General features: G+C 47.7%; 1 protein-coding gene across 1 annotated transcript in view; it reads right to left on the bottom strand.

Moving 5' to 3' along the window:
* Zfhx3 (zinc finger homeobox 3) overlaps positions 1–23253 on the bottom strand; it is a 228515-nt gene that overhangs the window by 34927 nt on the left and 170335 nt on the right. Inside the window, 1 exon segment of the mRNA XM_070026185.1 lies at positions 6583–6690. Coding sequence (XP_069882286.1) covers positions 6583–6690 — 108 coding nt within the window.

Here is a 23253-nt window from a genome sequence, read left to right as displayed (position 1 = left end):
TTCTGATACCCCTCCAGGAAACATGGAGCTGGTCTGGAGAAAGTCAGCTTGGGCCCAAGCCATGCTATATTAACTACAGACTAGGAAAAGCTTTGAAAGGTATCAGTGTTCTGACTTTAGTGATGAACATTCCTTGAGTTTGCACTACTCATCAGCTGTCCTTCCTCCCATGATATCTTTATGTAAGAACTTGTTTAGTTCAGCCTTCCAAACCTTACAGATTTGGAAGCTGGGGTCCAGAAATCCTAACATCATGCAGGGAATCCTAGCAGCAAATTGGGCCAAGAGCCCATAACTTCTGATTCCTATGAGCCCAGTGATATTCCTAACACAGGATGGTCTCTCCAAACATATACTTTCTTTTGTCTTTGTGGACCTGGTTAAATTAGAGAGAGAAAGAAAGAAAGGGGGGAGGGGGGAGAAGTAGCAGCATTTTTCCCAGCCCCTCTCTATTCTCTGTCACAGATTACATTTCAAGCATTAAGTTCCCCATACAATGGCATCTCTATTTATACAAAGCTGTAAACAACGAGGAGAGCAGAGGGAAGGCTGGTAATAGATTTCCACCAGGATGTGCCTGACCTGCTTTTTTTCAGCCTCAGTAATTAGAAAGGCAGTAGGTCTGCAGGAATTATTCATATGCAGCAAGAGCCGTGCACTATACATTTATGTTAAACATGTCAAATGCGATTGAAATCATGCCTGCCAGCACCATATTCCATAAGCACGCTTTTCCCTAACAGTCGCCCAGACCTTGCCAACCCATTAATACCTCCTCTAATAGCAATCTTCCATAGATTCAAATCAGGGACGCTCCACTGCACTAATTGCTCTGTGTTAGGTGAGCATCATGGATTTAAAAAAAAAAAAAAAAAAAAAAAAAAAAAGGTAAAATCCCTTCAGGTCCTTTCTTTAGAAAAAAACACTCAAAACTACAATTGTAAGAGAAAGTTTTACCAAAATTTTATATATATATATATATATATATATATATACACACACACACACACACACACACAAACACACAACGAATTTTCGAAGCATTATCATGATGTGAGTTTGAGTTAGTTGTCCAGCCCTGCCCCCTAGTCTGCTCCCCCCAACTCTTTTAAAGCACCAATACCCCCTAGTCATGAAGTCTCAAATTACCCTAACTACACCCAGCCTGGGGTTCTGTGGCTAGAAACCATGGCAGCTACCGCATTTCAATACCCATCTTGCTATGATTCTTTGCCAACAGTTCAATTTTTACCCCTAATTATTGGTGATAAAGTGGCACATTAATTGTGTATCATTTAATTTACAGCAATTAATGATTGATCGGCTAATTACTGCATTAATCACTGTTTAGTGGCTGACACTGGGGGATCTTTCTAGAACACACATTCAAATCTATTCCGGTACAAGATGACAAAGGGTCATTTTCATGTTTTAAAAGAGGAAACCACGAAGTTGGACAGTGGAAATGGCAGTGCATTAGAGAAGAGGCTTTGCTTCAAAGACTCTTCCTGTTTGTGTCTTCTCCCCCACCTTGCCACCCAGCATTGGCCCACAGAGAGCTTTTCATGGGCCTTGATTGGATGTTGACCCCTGTTTACCAAAGGCTTGTGTGTTGTGTGTGTTGTGTGTGTGTGTGTGTGTGTGTGTGCGCACGCGCGCGCACGTGCCCACCGCTCACCATCACAGAACATGCAGGTGGCTGGGGCTGCTGGGTGGTTCACAGATGAGATGCTCAAGCCTTCCAAAGGCCAAGTTTCTCCACCAAAACCATTTGCTAGCTGGAAGGGCTCTTGACTCCATACGCACAAGATTTTTCTATGTCCCCAACCTGCTCTCAGATTAAATATAACAAGGGCTCGTCAATGGCCTGTTCCTGGCTGATGGTTTAGTTCATTTTGAACCTACTGGTGGCAGTTGTGTTATTATTCTTCTGGTCAACTTTGGGAGAGTGTTACTCGTGTGTGTGCCTGTGTGTGTGTGCACGCGCACACGCACCCCTGTACTGGGGTTGAACTGAGGCTGGGTTTTTTCCTGTAGCTTTTTTGCTTAAGGCTAGTGCTCTACCACTTGAGCCATAGCTCCACATCTGGCTTAAATTTTTTAGTGGTTAAAGTAAGAGTCTCAAGGACTTTTATGCCTGGCTGCCTTTGAACCTCAATTCTCAGATCTCAGCCTGAGATAATCCCAAGGTGCTAGGATTACAGGAGAGTGCTCTACTATCTGAACCATGGCTCCATTCCTGGTTTTTTTGTGAATGGTTGGAGATAAAGGTATCATGGACTTTTCTGTCTGGGTTGTCTTCAAACTTTAATCCTCAGATCTCAGCCTCTAAGCAGGGAAGACTTCAGGCATGAGTCACCAGTACCTGGCAAAAGTTTTAACTCTTCATGCTTTGAAGAGAAAGGAAACCTGGATCAAATGAACTGAGGAGTTCATTGTTGAAGAGTTGCAGAGCATCATGGTAAAAGGTAATTTCAGGTAAATCTTAATCAGTTAAGGGGCAAAGCAGTGTGAAAGTTTGAACCTATTTTTGGTATTCCTTATTTGCAACATGGTAGGGGCGAGACAATTATTTAATGTAGCGCACAGAGCAGGGGTGGGGAATCAATGAGATGATGCGTGGAAATCAGGGCTTCCCAAATCTGTTTCTCCTCATGGCACCCAGAGAAAAATGACCCAACTGGGAACAGGTAAAACTATAAGCAAACCTGATGTTAGAAGCTCCCCAGCCCCACCTGGTCAACTCAGGGGCCATGGGGAGCAACACCCATGCATCTGTGTGTCCCTGTAGCAAGCCTGCCAAGCAAGAACAGGTGTGAAGCACTAGAATGGTGCCCAGCATGGAAGAGAGCTTAAAGCAGCCTTCGCAGAACCTGCAAAGGTATACCTGCCATGCGGGATTTCAGATGTTCCTTTGGACCACTGATAGCTGCACACGGGACTGTTTGAATTGATTGATGTTTAAAGTTTACTTACTCAGTGAATGACCATACTAGCCCAACTTTAAGTATTCCACAGTCACACGGACTAGAGGCTACTGCATTGTGCAGTACAGATGCAGAACCTCAGCACAGAAGCCCCAAAGGACAACACTGATCTATATCATGCTAGGCATTCTTGAAATTCTCGTCTGAGAGGCCTATAACCTCAATGAACTTGTGACCACAGGATCATCAATGCCGTGATTCAAATCACCATCTTGATGCTGCAGCTGCCACCAGAGCAACCACATCTAAATAAAAGAATCTCAAAGAGGGATACCCAAAAAGAAAAGCAAAAGTCCTATTCTGATTTCACACACACACCCCTAAAATTTCAATAAAGATTATCCATTCCTGCACAAACCCCAAAACTACATAATCAATAGTTGAGAAAATGCCAATTATCCAGGCCCAACTGAAATATTATTAATCTGCATCATGAGCAGCCACTAATCAACAGAACAAATTGTGAAATCACTATTTATTTATTTGCTGGGTGGAAGTACTCCTGTCACATTTAATCAGATAGGAACAGCTCAATTGAGGGAGTAAACAGAACAAATGTAGACTTAAAAAAAAATAAAACACTTAAGAATCCAAAAGAAATCTCAGAAAAGGTTGTTGGCACCTACATCGATTCCAAGATCAAATTGGCCCAAGTACCTTAATAAAGCCTGTCATTACACACTCAGATGCTATAGACAAAATTATGCCTCAGGGCAAAAGAGGATCACTTACAGGAGCCAAGGAAAAATTTTCCCTTCTTTCTTTCCTACTGTGCATCTGCCAGGGTACATCTCTGAGTCATTCATTCATTCATTCATTCATTCATTCATTCATTCATTCATATTCTCTCTGTCTTTTGGAGATCTTAAAGATTAAAGTTGGCCTGTTACTTCAATGAATTCATAAAAAAGTGGAGCCTTTTTAAGGACATTTATGGTGATCATTTCACATCTTTTAGTAGGCTCATGAATGCCTGGCAGGTCCACTAGCCCTATGCAGACACACTCCCTCTGAATTATAAACATTCTGTTCAACAAAGCCTGCCCTCTATTGGACATATGGACTTAAGTACATGCAAAATTGCTGGCACGCAGTGTTGCACACAGTAGGAGCTTTGCAAGCAGTGAGTGGATTCTTTTTTTTCTTTCCTTGAACTCTGGGTGCTGTCCCTCAGCTCTTCAGCTCAAGGCTAGCGCTCTACCACTTGAGCCACAGTGCCATTTCCAGCCTTTTCTGCTTATGTGGTGCTGAGGGCCTCATACATGCAAGGTAAGCACTCTACCACTGAGCCACCTTCCCAGCCCAGTGAGTAGATTCTTGTATTGTTTATAGAGTACTCTGGGCATGCAGTGCAGGAAACATATGCACCAACTGTGAACTGCAGACCCCACTAGACAGGTCGATGCTATTCCTGCTACCAGCTCTTCAACATCCTAGAAACCACATACAACCAGGCATCCGGTGACATTCATCTGGAAAACCTACCCAAAACTTCATTTTTTCTCAGCTTATCTAATTAAACAAACTCCTTCTATGGAGTTTGCTATATAATGGGCACTGTTCTTTGCTGTTGTTGTTGTTGGTGGTGGTGGTGGTCATGGGGCTTGAACTCAGGGTCTGGGCACTGTCACTGAGCTCTTTTGCTGAAGGCTAGTGCTCTACCACTTTGAGCCACAGTGCCACTTCTGTGTTTTTGGTTTTTGGGGGTTTTTTGGTAGTAAATTGGAGGTAAGAGTCTCATGGGGACTTTTCAGCCTTGGCTGGCTTTGAACTGCGATCCTCAGATCTCAGCATCCTCAGTAGCTAGGATCAGCAGTGTGAGCCACTAGAGCCCAGCCTGGGCACTGTTCTAAACTTTCCATTTTCAAATAATATTCATAGTAGTCATGTAGCATTAAGTATTTTTAATTCCCATTTCATGAAGAAACTGGGGCACAGAAAGGTTCAGGGACCTCAAGCAAGGTCACACAGCTAGCAAGCAGCAGATGTGGGCTTAGGAAACAGGTACTCAAAACGTGAAAACCCACAGATGGTTTGGAAGATCACCCCATCTTTACAGCGTTCAGTGAAATCCTCTGCCCTAATCATCTCCTTAGCGCAGGTAGATCTGATTACTACCTGAAGCATTTGTTCAGATCTCACCTTACTATTCTGGCAAAAAAAAAAAAAGTGCTCTTGGATCAGGCAAAGCAACACAGGTGAAATCCCCCCCTTGCATGCCCAGGTGGGCCTTATCCACGAATGCTCAGCATCTACTTCCTGGTCCTATGCTGGAAATCCTCCTGGGTTGTGTGGGCCTGACCCTCCGCCGGGAGGGGGCGCTAAGTAGCATGGGCTGTGAAACGCGCCTGGTGTGCGCCCTTCCACTCACTCAGCTGCCTTCTCTCTATCTCCCAGGAAACCCAACAATGGCCTGTTGCCTCCTCTGCCAATTCCTCTCAATATCTGGAAGCCAGGACACTGCCTCTTGAGTCTCTCTTTTCTAAGCTGAATAGCCCCAATTCCTTCAGCCTCTTCTCCCAGGCAGTATTTCTAGTCTTCAGTCATTTTCATTGCTTTCCTCTGGCCTCTCTCCAAGATTCTCTATCTTGTTTAAATAGTGAAGGCCAACACTGAAATGATTTAAGAACAGTCTTGCCTGGAAAAGTAACAAAGGCCTCACCAATAGGGACCCAGAAAGGTAAACAGTTTTCTAAAAAAAAAAAAAAATCAAAGTATTATAATATTAATAATGGTAGTAAGAATTAGCCTGACCAAATTAAATAATTTCAGTTATCTGTGCTATCATTTCCTCTCCTTATTGTGGGGATTTCGGGGAGACGGCTTTGTCCAGCAGGTCTTCTAGAGACCACTCTGCTAAAATCACTCAGGGCTTTTCTTTTTCACGTCAGCTTTCTTTCCCTCAATACAGAGATCTTGTCATCTTGAGAAATGGCTGTTCCCTTTCTCTCAGTACCAGCTTTTCTACAAATAGCACTTCCTGTCTTGGCTTCTTCAATTTCTTCTGCTTTTTCTCCTCAATTCCTCCTGCCTGGCTGCACGGCCTGTCCTCCCCTGTGCGTGACCCCCCCTCCCCTGACCGCCCCCCGCCCCCAGCATGTGGGTGCTGGCCCCGGGTGAAGGGCAGGACATAAAGAACAGGCAGGCCCTGCCGCAGCGCCGAAACTAAGGCAATGACCACCTTCGCCTTCCGCTGCTGACTGCCTCCGAGCATCCTGAGGCTGGGATGCGGGTGAGCCTGACCCAGTCGCAAGGAACCCATCTCCTTCCTGAACCTTCAACAATGACACAAAGGGCAAACACACCCACGCTAAGGCATTAGTCGAGAAACCTGAGCTCAACAAATTGAGGCACAGAGCCTGACACCTGGATGGAGAATACACAAGGTGGCTTGTGGGTCGTTTGAAAAAGGTCAATGTTATAACGGGGAGCGAAGGAGACCACTACCCAAACAAAACGAAACCCCTCTCCTCCTCACTCAGAGCCGACAGAGGATTTGGGGTTAGGATGACGGTTGCATTTCCTCCTGGATGTAGTGATGCCATCCTGCAGAGGAGACGCCCAGGGGGCCGGGGCCAGCCGCACAGCACACTACCTGTCCACTTGCTCTGCTCTTTCTCGCCTCCACTCTCCGGGTCTTTAGCAAGCTCTTCGGGGTCGGCAGCTGACTCACTGGGTCCTTCCACATCGTCAATGGCTTCTTCTGAAATAGAAGGTTGGCAAAGATGTCAGGGATGAAACACAGAAAAACGAGAAAGGTCTCTGAGCCCCTAGTTCAAAGGATCACCAAACAGATGCCGCCAAAGATTGTCTTTCTTCTCTTCCTTCCAGCCCCTGAGAGACTGGGCGTGCTGAGCACGTATCATGGCACGGGGAAGCAACTGGTATGAGGTTGTGACTCGCACCAAGCATGTGGCCATTTGGCATTTTCAGATGGATTCTGAAGCAATGAACTCCTATCCTCAGTCCCTAAACTCAGGTTCTTACCCTTCAAAACGCAATGAAAGTAGCCACACATTATCTTCGTGCCTAGCTCCAACCTCAGAGCATCGAGTCGTTGGACCAAAACAGCCAGTCACAGACCCATCATTGGCCAGGCAGTGTCTGCGCATGTGCTGGTGGCGGTTGTGAACGTGGTAGTCACTCGTGTTCTTAACTCATAGAATACCAGTGAGATAGTTTCTTCAACATAAACAGTTCCACATACTAAATGCATGCTGGAGTCAGTGAGGAGAGGCCAAGGCATTAACATTCCTCACACACTTCATCCGCTTTCCTTTTGGAAGTCATTCCATTCCTTCCTCCTTAATAGTTCAAAACCAACACAGGAAAACTTGTCTGCAGCTGGCACACAGGGTTGCAGTGAAGGTGGAAGACCGGCCTTTCAACACGAGGTTGGACAGGAAGCAAATGCCATCTGCCCACGTGGCAAAGAAGAAAAGATACGCTAGACACCGAAGGCAAGAGAGTTCTCCTGGCCCTTTGACCCATTATCCAACACCAATATTAAGTAGCAACAGGCTAAATTTACAAGTAAAACACCCAAACCATGCACCAAAGAGCTATGCCTACCAAGGTACGAGTGTGAAAGAAGGGGCACGCGCGCACACGCGCGCACACACGCGCGCACACACACACACACACACACAGAAGCACACACGCATGCATGCACGCCACCTAAAGGCACAAGAAGGGACAAAGGACCAGGATACCATGGGCTAAAACTGTGCTCTGGCTTATACTAAGACAAGAGTTCTCTAACCCAACTCTGCTTTAAAATAATTGACCTGTTATTACCTCCAAGCCTCCAGAATATAGCCTCTAATGTTATACCATAGAAGGGGGGGATAGGAGAGAAAACAAACTGACTTCAGAGAGTTTCCAAATAGTCAAGGAAGAAAGCATTTTTATAGAATCAGATTTTCCTAATTCTAGAAAGATAATGCAGCAGGTCCAATGGCTGATCATAGGAATCAGACTAGATCCCATGACTAGAATCAACCACTTATTTAGGAATCAGAGAATGTTCTTTATTTATTAGCAACTAGAGGGGAAGGGTGTGAGGGAGTCATGGGAAGCACAGAAGGAATAAAACACTGCTAATTTTCATCACCAGCCAAGAGTGCCATATATAAATCCTGTCACTCCTTTTTTTGTGTTGCTGCACAGTAAAGTGAACCTCGAGCTGCCCAGCCCACCTTTAATTCAAACAAAGAAGAATTAAGCAGTCATAACTTGAAGTTAATCAAATATATGGCTCAATATTAACACCATACATCATTTAGTAGAGAAAAAAAGTATACATAATAACAAGCAAGTTACACACTGTGATGCATGTGCCATTTCAATTATGTTTGGGCAAGATAGTCCCTATACACTTTTAAGCTTTTAATAAAAAAAATTCCAGCACTGTAACTGTAAAATTCATCCTTAAATGGTGATATCAGCATTCAGTAAAATTGGGTCTGCTCAAATTAGTTGGGCCTCCAAAAATATACTCGTTTGTGTCAATACATGTTGTGATGTAAAATATCTAGTACTGATACCTCCATCAAATTTGATTAGGGGAAGAAATGGCCCAATAGTTCCCACCCTCTAGCACACACACACCCATTACCATGTTAGATAGAGACTGTCTGACACCTAAAACTAGAGGGAAAGGAATGACCATTTATTACCAAGGCCAGCGGCCTCTCCCCTGCATGTTATACAGCCACTAGCTACTGGAGTAGAGAGTTAATAACTCTTATCTGGTATCAACCCCATGCCAAACAAATGTATTCAGAAGACAAGAGACCAAAGAATGGGCAGACCCTTGATGTAATAAGCAGGAAAGCCACGTGGGTGCTCTGTGACTATTCCTGGACCCAGTGAGCCCACCTGGGGCTTTGCTTTCTTCTCTCCTGGCCTATTGCATGTATATAAAGTGAAGGTGGCTAAGTTCCAATGAGCAGGTTAACTGGTGAGGTAGTTTCAGGAGCTTATTTTGCTCCTCTTTTTTAAATTCAAGATTTTTAAATCAAGTCTTCCTCTTCTTGATTTGTCTGTGGTTCGTTCACTAAAAATGCCATATGCATGGTAGATGAAATGGTTAAGAAGCTTCTGGACAAGCCAGCTCATTTTTACAGGGCATCAGTATCTTCATCTCAGCTAAAAACCGAGTTGCATTCAGCCAAGCAAAAGCTTCCCTGCAGTTCTGCATGCCACCTACAGGTGTCGCCCTCTGCATGGCAAGGCCCAGGAGGGCTCCTGACTGCAGGAGACAGACCAAGTCTGGGCGGCTTAACCTGAGCATGTGGAAATAATATACATCTCCAAGTGAACTGTCTGGTCCTGGAGAAATAAAATAGGACATTCATAAGCAGCTACACCATCTGTCTTTATACCATCATCATCAACAGTGAAGGGGTGGGGGGGGGGGAGATTGAACTCTTTAAAATGGATGAAAGCCCAGGCTGACAGTAACTGGAAATCTGTGAGCTCTGAATACCAATAAAGGTAGAGAAATGATTAAAAAGCAAGGATACAAACCGTGTATTTGTCTGGGCAGTTCAGGCCTACAATGCTCCGCAGACAGGGTATGTTTTTATTGGTTCCCAAACCGGAAAGCAAGGCCAGGCCTAGAGAAGGTTGGTTCTCCTGGACTCTGAAGCAAAGAGAGGTGCTGCACGTGGAGCCCTCGCTTCCTTTAGAGATGTGTATCTAACACTGGTCCTGGCTTTTTCCCTCGGTGGCAACTGGCCGGGGGGGCGGGGGCAGTGGTCATTACAGGTGCCTTGCGTCTTCTTTTCTATACTATCTACTGCTGACAGGTGGTGGAGACGAGGAAGTTTTGGACAATGATGGTTTTTCACTGGCGAATCCCATCTTTCACTAGAGACGTGGGGATTTGGAATTCCTCACCAAAACACACAAAGCTGCGGGGATACTGGGATATTTTCAAGACCAAAACAGACACATCAAAACCGTATACTTCTGATTCCAGCCAGATCACATCAGGAGTGCTTTCCGCTTGCTCAAGGGTGTCACCAGGACCTAGACGTGGGGCTCATCAGCCCCACCGTGCCTCCGTTGAGCTCTGGTTCATGGCGGGAGGCAGCAGGTGCCACATAACCCACACAGATCCCCGCAAAACCCTGCGGAAGTTAGCCTGGATGGCTGGGCCCCCAGCGATGGCCCTCGAGCCTGTGTGTGACTGGACAAAAGGGTTAAGGAAATGGACTCCAGTCTTGAAAACTAGCTACCTCTGCCTGCTGTCCCTTCTGCTTTTCACTTCCACGTACAACATGACTGATGGCCCCTAAAAATCTCTCTCCATCAGCACCTCCTTTCCACAGCTCCCAGACAGCGCTTTCAAGTGCTGGACCAGCCCTGCCTTGCTCCCGTCACTGGCATCTCCTGGTTAAGGGCAGAGCCCTCGGGTGGGGGAGCCCTGGCAGGTAAACACATCCTAACAGGGGAAGCCTCCCAAGGCTGCTTCAGAAAAGTTTTGGCAAGGCTGCAACCATAATCCCAGAGAATCCCCCTCCAGCCCAGGTGGCTTCTGCTCACCACAAATGCCAATTGTTCTCATCACGCACCTTGTACATCAGGGAAGGTGGGCCTGGCTCCTGGAGGGGGGGGGGAGGGGGGGCCGTGCCAACCGGCAGCCCCGCAGAGGATTTGTAACCATTTACCAACAACCTGGAACGTGGTTTGTGAAAAAGCAGCGCCAGGCAGAAGTCAGAAATAGAAGTGGAATCATCACCAAGCCGGCGTTCAGCCTCGCACACCTCCTGAACGCATCACCCACAAGAAAACGGCGCCGTTGTGAAGAAAAGAAAAATACTGTTCCCCTCAAATAACGGGGGCCGAGTGATGTGTCCATTGGGGTATTTTACAAATCGCTTACAGGCTTGATGGAAAGGGGAGTCAATCAATGATTAAGACTAATCCCCCGGTTCCTGACTCTTAACAGGATAATGTAGATTAATTCAAACCTGACAAAGCCCCCACCTTGCTTCGATGTGATCGAAATTCAGGAAATTCTCCTAAGAATCAGGGTGTCTCTAACCAAGGCTCTTACACAAACGTGTTCCTTAAATAATACACCAATCTGTGATCCCCCAAGAATGAAATTGTTCTTTTTTTTTCCCCCTTTGGGGTAGAGGGGGGAGAACGACGTTTGTTGGGGGGGGGGAGATAAAGTGTGTTTGCCTGTCGGCAGGCTCAAGAGCTGAGAAACATTAGCTGTCATGAACCACAATCAAATCAGGTTTGAAATATTTAGCAGTAGCTTGGAAAATGCAGTGGTGCGGCTCTGACAGGATTGAAGTGCGCAGACACCCACTTTCCATTATAATGGAAATATCAGGCCTGTTCTGAATATGTATAACCCAGAAAAATGTATTGATTTTTCATTCGGCATTAAAAAAAATGAAATCGCCTGCAGCTGTCAAAAGCCTTTTGTTAAAAGCTCATCCTTCCTGGAATGAGGTTTACCAGAAACAAGTTTTAATTGTATATGGGACCTCTTTGGAAGAAAAAAAAAAATAACCAATCTGCTTACTTTGAAGATAGGGTTAAAGCTATTCTTTTCTCCATTTTCTACCTAATTAACCTAAGGATGACCACTGGGAGAGGTGGGAAGCTCAGACACTGACCAGCAGGAGTAACACAGGGTGGCAGCTACAAGTGGCCCCTGCTGGTGAATCCGTGGTAGAGAAGGGGAACGGGGGCTACGCTTTATCCTCTCGTTCCTTTTCCTCCAGTGTCCACATGGACTCTGAGAATCACTCACTGTATGTCCCAGCCAATCATGGACTCTGAGATTCCCTCACTATATACTCCAGCCAATCAGTTGTCTTCTTTCAGCCTTGGCTGGCATGACTTGGAAGGCCAGGGAAAGACGGTCTTCTTGGCATTTAGCTACCAATAAGAAACTTCTAACTAGCTACAGAACATGAACTGGCGTCTACAGAATATGCATGCTTCGTTTTGCCAATAGAGGCCAATCCGGAATGCAGGAAGCTTCACAACCATGTTTTATTCTATGCTTCTTTCCAGCTCTGATGATCTGACTGGAAGCTACCTGAGAGGCAGCTCCCAGCGGTGACAGTACCTCAGCTCCAGGGATAGTCTCTTAAATCAAGGTGGTTTGCTTACTGCAATTAGGAATTGTTCCCTTAGTGTCTCTATAAAGGTGACTGGCTGAAGGTTCTGAGGTGCGAACATGGAATAGAGCAGTTACAAACAAGTCTGTTGGAAGTCGTCTATCTATCTATCTATCTATCTATCTATCTATCTATCTATCTATCTATCTATCTATCTATCTATCTATCTATCTACCTATCTATCTATCTATCTATCCACACTTTTTTAAAGCTGCTCACCAACTCTGTTCATTCCATTTTCTGCTTCCTAGCAGGTTATAAACGCATCAAGAAAATCACAAGAGAAGGACCTAGGAGCCGCATCTCAGTACGAGTGGGACATTGTGAAATTCAACTGCCGTGTCCCAGGCGTGAAAGCTTAAGATGAGCACGGACGTGGGTCGGGGATGGCGGGGAGGGGGGAGGGGGGTAGGGCTCCAGCTGAAGCATTCACTTGCTCACTCCGAGTATTAATATCCCCCCCCCCCCAGGGTGTCGTTTCTTTTCCAACAGCCCTTACAACTCCAGCAGAGCCGACGGCGCTGGGTGAGAAGGATGATCCGAAACCTGGCCAAGGGGTCACGTGGGCCTCTCCTGCTGGCCTGGACTCCCCCTGTTCCCCTTTTCACTCAGGGTCTAAGAATTGAGCCAGGAAAGGGCAGAGGGAGGTGTTCCCCTCCAGGGGCGCTGTTGCCTTGACTATTTGCCACTTCCGCACCCATTTTTGCTCTGCCAGGCTAGGAGCACTGGGCTACCTGAGACGGATCTTAATTCAGCTTTGCCTGTGTCATTTTCCCACCCTAGTGACTTTATTTTTATTTTTTTTAAAGGAGCAAATCTCTAATCAGTGGCTTAAACAAAATTAGCTTGTTGAAGAATGTGCTTACAAACAGATTGGAGCCAATTGAGAGGAAAGAGGGCGTAGGCAGGAAAGAGGATGAGACCCGCACCCTCCTCCAGGGAGAAGCTCCTTTTCACACAGATTCTTCAGGTGTGTATTGACCGCAAAATTCTAAGGGCTGCTAGGCGCGCCTCTGCCCACATGCCTGATGCTTCTGGACAGAGCTTGAAAGCTGTTGACCTGGGAGGAAGGGGGGCTTTGGGAAAGACTTGACACTGAAGGAATTTCAGCCGTCTCCCCCCCACCCCCCGCCATCTTGCCTTCTGGAATCAAGCTGTGAGAATCAGCACTCTGGAGGCAACTCTGGGTATTATTAAAAATGACTAATTGGGGAATAGAGACCATTTGTGCTTTTGTATATTTGAAGATCTTGCCACTGTTTACAGAAACAAGAAAAATGGAGATCTTGCAGCAAGAGGCGGCCTGGGAAGGTGGGGCCAGGCCTGCAGTTTCTGCCTGTCGGGCCCTTGCTGGGTAAAGTGAGGTCTGGCTGGCCAATAAGGAGAGAGACTGGGGGGGGGGGGGAGTGTGTGTGTGTGTGTGTGTGTGTGTGTGTGTGTTGCGGGGGGGGGGGGGAGAGGGAGGAGGGTCCCTTCACCATTGCCTTTGTACTTCCTTGGCCTCTGACGGGAGCATCCCAGGAATGAGCCTATTAGGAGTCCAAAGGGACAGAGGCCTTCCAGAGAAAATCTCCCTTCCAGGCTGTCCCTCCTTGGGAACAGCACAGACCCCCGGAGCCATTACAGAGCCAGGGATGAGTCCTGCCATTTTAGCTCTTGCAGGCAAGGGCACTTGGTCATTTGAAGAGTTTGTCTAAACCACACTAGAATTAAGGGGGGGGGGGGGGTGGGGTCAAGAGAGGAGAAAAAGGGAGGGAACGCCTAAAGCCAGAATGGCAACAAGTTCCATTTATCAGCCTGGGTTGCAGCAGCACCTGGGCTGCCCCCTGCAGAAACCCAGAAAGGATAAAAGCAGACTGGCAGCGACAAAGCACACGGGGAAGGGGATCCGTGGCAGACTCACCTGGTGGCTATTCACAGGACGAGGTGGTTTGTGGTGGTTGTTGTTTTATTTTTTAATAAATAAAATAACCACAAAGGTGTGAGTTTCAGTGTGCAAAATACAAACTGAACCCTGCAACAGTCTCGGTATTGAGACTCAAGAAGAAAGCCAGCTACCATCCCAGAGCTCTGAAGGGATTAGTTCTCTTGGATTTCTACAGAGCCATGATTGTGGCTGTTACTTTCACACATGAAATGTTAAAAAAAAAAAAAAAAAAAAGGCAAATTCCCCGAGCATGTTTGTAGCGGAGCGTGATGTGATTGTGTTGTCATTTATGGGAAATAATCGCAGACCCATCTCTCCCCCCCCCACCCACCATTTTCCAGTCCAAATAACCATGAAAAATTACACTTCAATGTCAGCGCCCCGACAAAGGAGGCGCGCTGTCTGGGAGCTCAGCGGATTTGCAGGGTTTTTCCCTTTTCTTTGGACAGAAACTACCTTCAATTGTACTTCATTTAAAACATGATCTAACAAATGCATTTTGACAAGTTCCTTTCTCTTTTTCCTCCTTTCTTTCAAACAGTATTTTGCACAGTTTAACCTCACACCAAACCAGAATATTCTGGAAAGGAAGAGGCATGTAAAATAAAAGATCCTTGAGACTAAAAAGGGGTGTCCCTCTCCAGGCTGTTGCAAACAAAGTACTTGGGGAAAATAATGCTTCGGACGCCGTGCGTTCCTGAGGAACGGATGAGAGGGAAGATGGAGTAAGTTCTCTAAGGCAGAAGATGTGATACATGAAGAACAAACCATTTCATGGATTAAAAGGAGTCAGCAGAGCACCTGGACAGACAATCCGACTGGAGGCCCAGGAACACACAGGGGAGCTTCTGACAGGGTACCGGGTCCCTCCTCTCCACCCACACCCCGCCTTTCCAGAAAGGGACATTTCTCAACAGAACAGATCTACTTGAAAGCTTTTTAACATTCCAGGTGTGAGGCCTGAGCGGTCCCTCCAACCATCTGTCTTTCCATTACACCCGCTTCAAATAAACACTGCCAGCCTTCCACCGCTGGAGAGAAGACAAGACAGATAAATACGTGTGAGTGATAGGAAGAAAGTGATTAAAAACAAAAATTTAACTGTTTCCAATAAACACTAGAATCTCCTTTTGAATCAAAACTGACTTGGCTTGTTGAAGACAGACAGACAGACAGACAGACAGACAGACAGACAGACAGACAGACAGACAGACAGATAGATAGATAGATAGATAGATAGATGGGCAGGCAGGCAGGCAGGCAGGCAGGCAGGCAAGTAGACAGACAGAGAGGAAGAGAGAATGGGGGAGGAGAGAAGAGGGAAGAAAAAAGGTAAAGCTGATTCATTTCTATATTTACTTCAATGGGAAAATGCTTGAAATACATGGAGAACAGTCAGAGAAGGCCCGTGAGTTGTTCAAGCATCTGTGTCCAAATCAAGGTGTATGGGAAATGAAAAGGATACAGCAGAAGCGGTATTAAATGATGGTGATAAGAATCTAATGGGCATAAGAGAAGCATTGTGGGATGGCTCTCGGAACGAGAGCGTCCGCAGTGAAGGATAAACTCTGTCCAGGAGCTGTAGCAAGGGAGGCAGGTGAGAGGCATCTGCAGCACTGGGGAGGCCCGATTTCCTAGGGCCAAACAGAATCATAGCCTGTTTCCACAAAGCTATGCGAACTGAAGGAGAAAGGGAAACATTTTGTTTCCTACCACCAACACAAATAGCAAAGCACACAATCAAGAAAAATAAAAGCCATGACTCCAGAGGTCAGAGTCACATGACACACAAATGAAGGACCTGAATTCCCAGCTTGTTGGCCGCCTTCGCCTGAAGTCCACGGTTACCTGAAGGGTCTCTAAGCTATTTTGAGGAGCACCAGAATCCAGGCAGAAATACTCCTTTATTCCCACCAGTGGATGGCAGCATGAGAGACTGCCAATGAGTTCCTTTTGCACAATCATAAGCCACTTAGATGCACAGCTGACAGGACACAAGCTGATTCATAAAAACAAAGCACAAACAGAGGCTTACACTCTCCAAACTGGACCCAGAGAAATCAGACCAACTTCAAGCAACATTTCACTCCGAAAAGCAACTGCCTAAATCTGTTCCGCCCTGGTCAGACTCGTGTGCCCGAAAATCAGTGCCCTCAGATGGTGAAGAATGGCATGCTGGGCACATGTCGGAGCCTCTGGAGGAAGCCTGAGAAGGGATCCTCGTCTCCAAACATCCTGGGGAATCTTCAAGTGCCTGTCACAAGTTGCCTGATATGAGGAAGGAGCCTGACTCTATGAGGAGCGCTTCGAGTCAAACAGATCTGAGCCAGTTCAGCACTCGCTCACACAAGGAAAGTCAAGCACTGGGCCACTCTCCCAAACCAAATGCGCTTCCGGTCTGACACAGACAGGCGATGGGAGCAACATGTTCAGCTGACAATTCCTGGGAAAACTGCAAAGAAAGTGAAGCGGGAAAGCTGTGGTAGAGAGAAAATCCAAAAGGTTTACATTCACGAACTTTCGGGGGGGGGGGGGGTGGAGGGGGAGGAGGGGAGAGAGGGGGGGAAGGTAGATTGAACTGCCAAATCGTTGTCATACTTCATAGGGACTTTGTACAGTGTTTCTCTGCTGAAAGGGAGAAAGAAAACTGTTAGTTCTCCCTCTTTTCGATTTGGAAACTCCAAAAGTCATGCCAAATGAATCCAAAGCCTCTACATTAAAAAAAAAATGTTCTGGATACCATACAATGAAACATTTTTTGTGTCCTCCCTTTCTCCCCCCAGGTTTAATGCGAGTGCACCCCACATCCCTTCCACAGCCCGGACCACAGCAGTCTTTCATCAAGTCACTCGGAGCTAACTATATTTTAGACTAAGTTTTAGGACTCTGTGTACACCTATTTAACTTTTCCTTTTGAGACCTACAAACAAGCCAGGGAACCCTTGAAAAACAACACACTCCCATTACATATTCTCAATTTTATGTAGCAGTACATTTCAAGGCACAAAAACAAACATACATTCAGCAACAAACGTTAAGGAAAGCATCTGAACAGGCTTGCATTCATACTCTTTAGTAGCGGGGATGTTTGAAAAATGATGACTCTATGCGACATGCGATGACCATGTCAAGGTTCTAGGCAGGAAAATAATTATTCAGCGATTTAAAGAAAGCTAGTATTTACCACAGTTTGGAACAAGGGATCTACAGAAATTGGTAGCACATAATTCCTTTTCATTGTCAGTGCTGGGGTTTGAACTCAGGGCCTCAGTGCTTGCTAGGCAAGAACTCTACCACTAGAGCCTCCCCGCGGCCTGCCTCCCCCCCCCCCCCCCCTCCGCCAGCAATAATTCTCTCTTAAAGAATTCATGTTGGATAGGTAGAGACTCTTCTGTGTGTTCACTGAACTGCAGGAAGGCCTACGCAGGACAGAATCGTCCACCACCATTCATTCCTAAGTGGGCAACTTTTCCAAGTGAAACACAAACCTAATAAGCAAAGAGGGCATCAGGACACTCAAAATGAAAACAAAAGCTTCACCTGGCTTTTACTTTGCCAGACTAAACACTGTAAGAAGGGAACATGACGCGATAGACAAAGGTAACGCAGAATTAATGCCACCACCAATAATTAGAATGATGATGGCAATTCCATGCTTACCAAGCAAGATCTTGAAACAAAAGAATACAGATAGCAACCAATGAGAAAGTTCACACACACACACACACACACACACACACACACACACACACACACACACACACACGAGATCATGACTCAAATATGTATTACAGTAGAGAAAACATCCATTTCTATCTGAAAGGCATTCGTCCGTGAATTGACTCAACCATTAGGAAACTTGGGTGAAAAGTTGAGAAAGGTAAGAAATGTTCCAGAAGAACAGAAATAAAGACAATGTGAAATCCTAGCCTCCAGGAGAAAGCATTTGAAGAACAGAGATACGACGCCGGGCGCTGGTGGCTCACGCCTGTAATCCTAGCTACTCAGGAGGCTGAGATCTGAGGATCGAGGTTCAAAGCCAGCCGGGGCAAGAGAAACCTTGAGACTCCGATCTCCAATAAACCACCAGGAAACCGGAAGTGGCGCTGTAGCTCAAGTGGTAGAGCGTTCGCCTTGAGCTGAAGAGCTGAGGGACAGTGCCCAGGCCCAGAGTTCAAGCCGCATGACCGACAAAAAAAAAAAAAAAAAAAAGAACAGAGATACGAGCAAGAACAGATAAGTCACTGAGGTAAACGAAAAACCTAGCTGCATAAAAATTTAGCTAGACACAACTAAGGTGACCAAATCAGACATTCTTTTTAGGGTTAGAAAAGCTGCAGGCTAGAGCCGGGTGCCGGGGGCTCATACCTAGAATCCTAGCTACTCAGGAGGCTGAGATCTGAGAATTGCAGTTCAAAACCAGCCCAGGCAGAAAAAGTCCCTGAGACTCTTATCTCCAATGAATCACCAGAAAACCGGAAGTGGCGCTGTGGATCAAAGGGTAGAGTGCTCGCCTTGAACTGAAGAGCTCAGGGACAGCGCTCAGGCCCAGAGTTCAAGCCCCACCACCAACAAAAAAAAGAAAAAAAGGAAGAAGGAGAAGGAGAAGGAAGGAGAAGGAGAAGGAAGGAGAAGGAAGAAGGAAGAAGGAGGAGGAAGGAGGAGGAGGAGGAGGAGGAGGAGGAGGAGGAGGAGGAGGAGGAGGAGGAGGAGGAGGAGGAGGAGGAGGAGGAGGAGGAAAAGATTATCTTCAGGCTAGTCCAAACAAGGAGAACATGCACAAGCCTAAATATGGGTTCTAAAGAGTAGTGACAGCTGCTCCTGGGAACCTGATCAGTGTCGGGCATTTACTTGGAGGTGCTGACCACAAACACCTTGGCTGGCCAGGCCGGGAGACTGGGCATGAAAGATGTCAGTTGCTAGGGCCACATAGTAAATGAGAGCACAGGCAGGATGCTCACGGAGGATGAGCGCCGTGGGGTCTCACTACATTCCAAAACCAAGCCAGTCCTTAGATCTGTGTGCCTAGGCAAAGGGCATCTGTTATCTGCTTGGCCACCTAGTGCTTGCCTAGATGCTTCTATCTACACAACCTAGATGCTTCTATGCACCCTGGTATGTGTGTGTGTATACATATAAATTTTAAAATTTTTATTAAAATATACTTGTTCATAAGAGAGGGAGGGTTCCTTGGTATGTTTCCATACATAAATACGATATATCCCACCAAATTCCCCCTCTCCATCATCGCTGCTTTCCCTTCTAAAAACAACGGCAACAGGTTTCTCCAGTTCTTGTCACACTTTATACATAGAGTACTTTGACCATCGTCCTCATCTTCACTCGCCCGCTTCCTTCACCTCCTTAACCTCCTCCTCTTTCTACCGGTGCCCACCCCAAACAGCCCGTGTTTCCCTTTCGTGCTACTGATGAACTGTGTTCCGTTTTACCATGGTTAGCATGGGGATTTCAGCGCACACCGTGCTGTTTCCTACGTGGGTGTGTTATCATTTAGCCAGATTCCTCTCTTCTGTTGCTTTCTTTATCATTTAGCCAGATTCCTCTCTTCTGTTGCTTTCTTTCCCTGTCTAAAGACAGGGCGGGGAAGTGACCCAGCTCCTCTCCCTCTCCTCCTCTCTACTCACCCACCTAGGCCTAGCTTTCCTGCTCTTTCTGGAAGAGGGAAATGGCTTGGGGGCAATTCCCAGCACAGATATCTTGCAACCAGGATGAGGTCCAAGGCCCTGGTGACAGGGTGGCTGAACAGCCCCGAATCCCGGCCGCACGAGAACTAGTAAAAGCCAAGTAATTGCTTTTTTCCCCTTCCACTAATAAGCTTTTCAGCAGAGGAAGAATTCAGCTTCCTGTAGTCAACAGACCCTTTTTTCCTTGCCTCTCCTCGCTCCGAATAATCTAAAGTGACTGCAATTTCAGTCCTGGCTCTCCAGCATTCAGCTCCACTGGCTTGAGGTCAGAGGGTGTCAAGTGAGGGCTCTCCATCTCTCTTCTCCTCGGCTGCACGCTACCCATGCTCCTTTGTAACGGAGGCAACCTGCCTCCCCAGCCCAGCCATTATGTGCATGCCCAGCCCACAACACGTGCACTTCATAGCGCCGGGAAAGGTTTTTGTTTTCTTCAAGCGCAGAAAACACTGAGGGAAAAATCTTTGTGTAGCAAACAACTGCTTAGTGATGACCAGCTTCAGATAACCTGGTGACCTGAGCAGCTAATTTTCCTAGTTTGTGAGAGAATGAATTGCAGATGTGTGTGTGTGTGTGTGTGTGTGTGTGTGTGTGTGTGTGCATGCGCGCGCATGCATGCATGTGTGTGGGGGGGTGTGCTTAAAAACCAGGTGTCTAGTTGTCAGATTTCTGGTTTCGTGTTATGCAAATGACTCTGACTCATAAATTCTCAAGATCTTGCACCACAATCTCTTCAGGCCTAGCGCCGTGTTGAATCAGCTGCAAGTAGGCAAATGCCCGGGAAAACTCCGCCCCGCCCCTCTCCCGTCTCATTTCTAGATGAATGAAATGCGGCTTCAATTAAGGACAGCAACACTGCTTCTCCTTCTGTGTCTTCACGGAGAGCCAGGCTGGAGTATGCACACAACCGAAGGGGAGCACACAGGCGGGGGGAGGTGGGAGGAGGGGAAGCCAGCGCAGGGACATGAGGGGAACGAGCAGACCCACAAGTGGGGGAATAAAGGCCTCACATGAACACCAGGGGCCTAGCTTCTGGGAAAGCAGTGCCAAGCGGGAGACCGAGGCAGGCCTGGAAGGATGCTTGCCTCTGAAGCTAGGGGCTGTGAGGGTGGGGAAAGGAAAGAAGGAAGAGATGCCCCATCTTGGGGAGAGGCTGGACCATTCTACATGCATGCATGTGCATACACACACACACACACACACACACACACACACACACACACACACACACACACACACACACGCACGCACACAGCCTAGAGGAAGCATGTGCCTGCTCCCGGCTGCAGCCAGACCTGTGATAGGAATTTATTTCCCTCAATTATGTGCTCTTGTCCCCAGTCTCAGTTCATCAGCACAGTGCAACCAAGTCAATGAAAAGCTCCATGATGAAGTCATCGTATGCAGAGGGCCAGCCGCAGGGCCGGCACGGCTGAAGCCAAACCCATCCCGAACCAAAGTTCTCCACCCTGCCCCGGCAGGTCACCTCCATTCTGTCCACACAACCTGCGCTCCCGCTAATCACAAATGCCTTCATTGCAAAGAGGAAAAAAGAAGGATTCGGCCAGGTGGGAGTGGCTACTCTCTTTTCTCCTGCCTGAATACTCTTCACCACTGAGAACCCAGCCTGGAAAACCAGCACTGCAAGCCCGAGAGAACCCGTGGGCTTAAGCCATCACTAAGTCTCTAATAATAGTCAGGTCGTCATGCAATGCTCATTCAACCGAAGGAGATGCTGTGGGCAAGCCCATTTCACAGAAGAGGAAACGGAGGCTCAGGGAGGCTCAAGGACAGGCCAAAGTCACAGAGCCTGGAGGTGACGCAGCATGTCGAGGCCCATGCTGCTAGCAGCTGCACCTCAAGAACTGCTCCTGCGAGGTGCTCAGGAGAACATACACTTCTGCTGGTGCCTGCCCTCCGCCCATCTTCCCAGCTGTCTGCAATCGTGTGCACGGAGCGCATATTCCAGGCACAGACAACACAGCTGTGAAGGCGACCGACAGGGGCAATTTCAGCTTGTTGTTTTTTTTTTGGGGGGGGGAGTGAGGGTGTCAGGGGTGAGGACAGTGGAAGAGTAAGGGCTGACAACAACAGCTAAATGATGGAATGTGTGAAGGTGAGAGAGATGACGAAGCAGGAGAGGAGGCTAAAGGAATCCAAGAGGCTACCTGACTGAGTAAGGCGTGAACACACACACCCACACACACCTGAAAGAACGAGGGCGTGAGGCACCGAGGCTGGCCCTCGGGGCTGTTGGGCACAGAGGTCCCGGCGTGGCATGGCAGTGAATACGCAGAGGCGAGCCCAGGAGTCCCTGAGCTGGCGCAGGTCCCGGAGCAGGCTCCGAAGGCCTTGGTGTCCGCTGCAGGACCAGAGGCACGGCTACAGCACGGGGGGGCTTCCGGGGACTCCTCTAAGCGGCCGTGGGCCCAGACCCACTACTCTGCTTTGTAAGCAGCTTATGGCCTGGGCCGTGGTCTCCGCTCGCCCCTTACCAGACAGCTATTAGAGCGGGAGACAACCTGCTTGGCTTATGTGGTAGCCCTGGTTTGCATTTCCCACAGAAAGACGACTGTTTTTCTCCACGTATGTGTGACACATAAGGGCAGAGGGAGGGAGGAAGTACAGAGAGAAATCACATCTGCCGTGGGCCTTTCCTTCCCCATACTGCGGGTGCCGCGTGGAGGGGCGTGAGGAAGGGAAGGGCACGCCAAAACGCCCTTTGCACACGACGGTCTTCAAACCCATCAGCCTGAGGCAGCCCCATCACCGCCGGGCTCCACAGAATCCACCTGAGCAGCGGAGAGAGCAGCAGAGAACAGCACCCGGATCCAGTGAAGGACCAGGGCTCAGGGACATGGCAGGACAAAGCCAGAAGTTAGCCATTGACCCTGGCCACACATCCACTCTCCGAAGCGGTGTTCGCCAATATGAGCATCAGAGGACTCAGTAAAGTTAGAGACCACATCAGACTACAGGGCTCCGTGGGGCTACCTTCCAGTTAGCTCTTCTAAGTATGGTGGAAATCTGGAGATTTACTTTGCTCAAATTGGCTGGGAAAAGAACCCACTAGCACAGCACTGCAGAGGAGCGGCCCCCTCTCTGCAGCGGGGCCTGCGGCCCTTTGTCTCAGGGCGGCAGTGAGGTCCCCAGGGTCAAGCGTACAGCATCCCTGTGCTCAGGCTTCAGGCGGCCCCGATCCAGGACTGGCTCTCTTAACGTACTTTGGGGACCCCACACAGACAGTGGTTATATACCGAGTGTTCTGGGCTTCGTTGCTAAACAAGGATGCGTGCGCTTGAGCACGCACGGGGCCAGCTGGACCACGTGCTATTTCTCCAGCCAGGAGAGGAGACAGAGGTCCATGCTGGGTTGTGGGGGAGGGGGGCGAAGGAGAGGGGAGACCAAGACAGTGACCAGGAAGATGGGAACCCCTGCAGCAGGCCCCTAGGGGATGTGCCAGGTGCAGAAAGTCAGGGCCTAAA

The sequence above is a fragment of the Dipodomys merriami genome, unplaced genomic scaffold (genome assembly GCF_024711535.1).
Source record: "Dipodomys merriami isolate MVZ:Mamm:240054 unplaced genomic scaffold, mDipMer1.0.p SCAF_176, whole genome shotgun sequence".
Taxonomy (NCBI): Eukaryota; Metazoa; Chordata; class Mammalia; order Rodentia; family Heteromyidae; genus Dipodomys; species Dipodomys merriami.
This window is presented reverse-complemented; position numbering and strand designations above follow the sequence as displayed.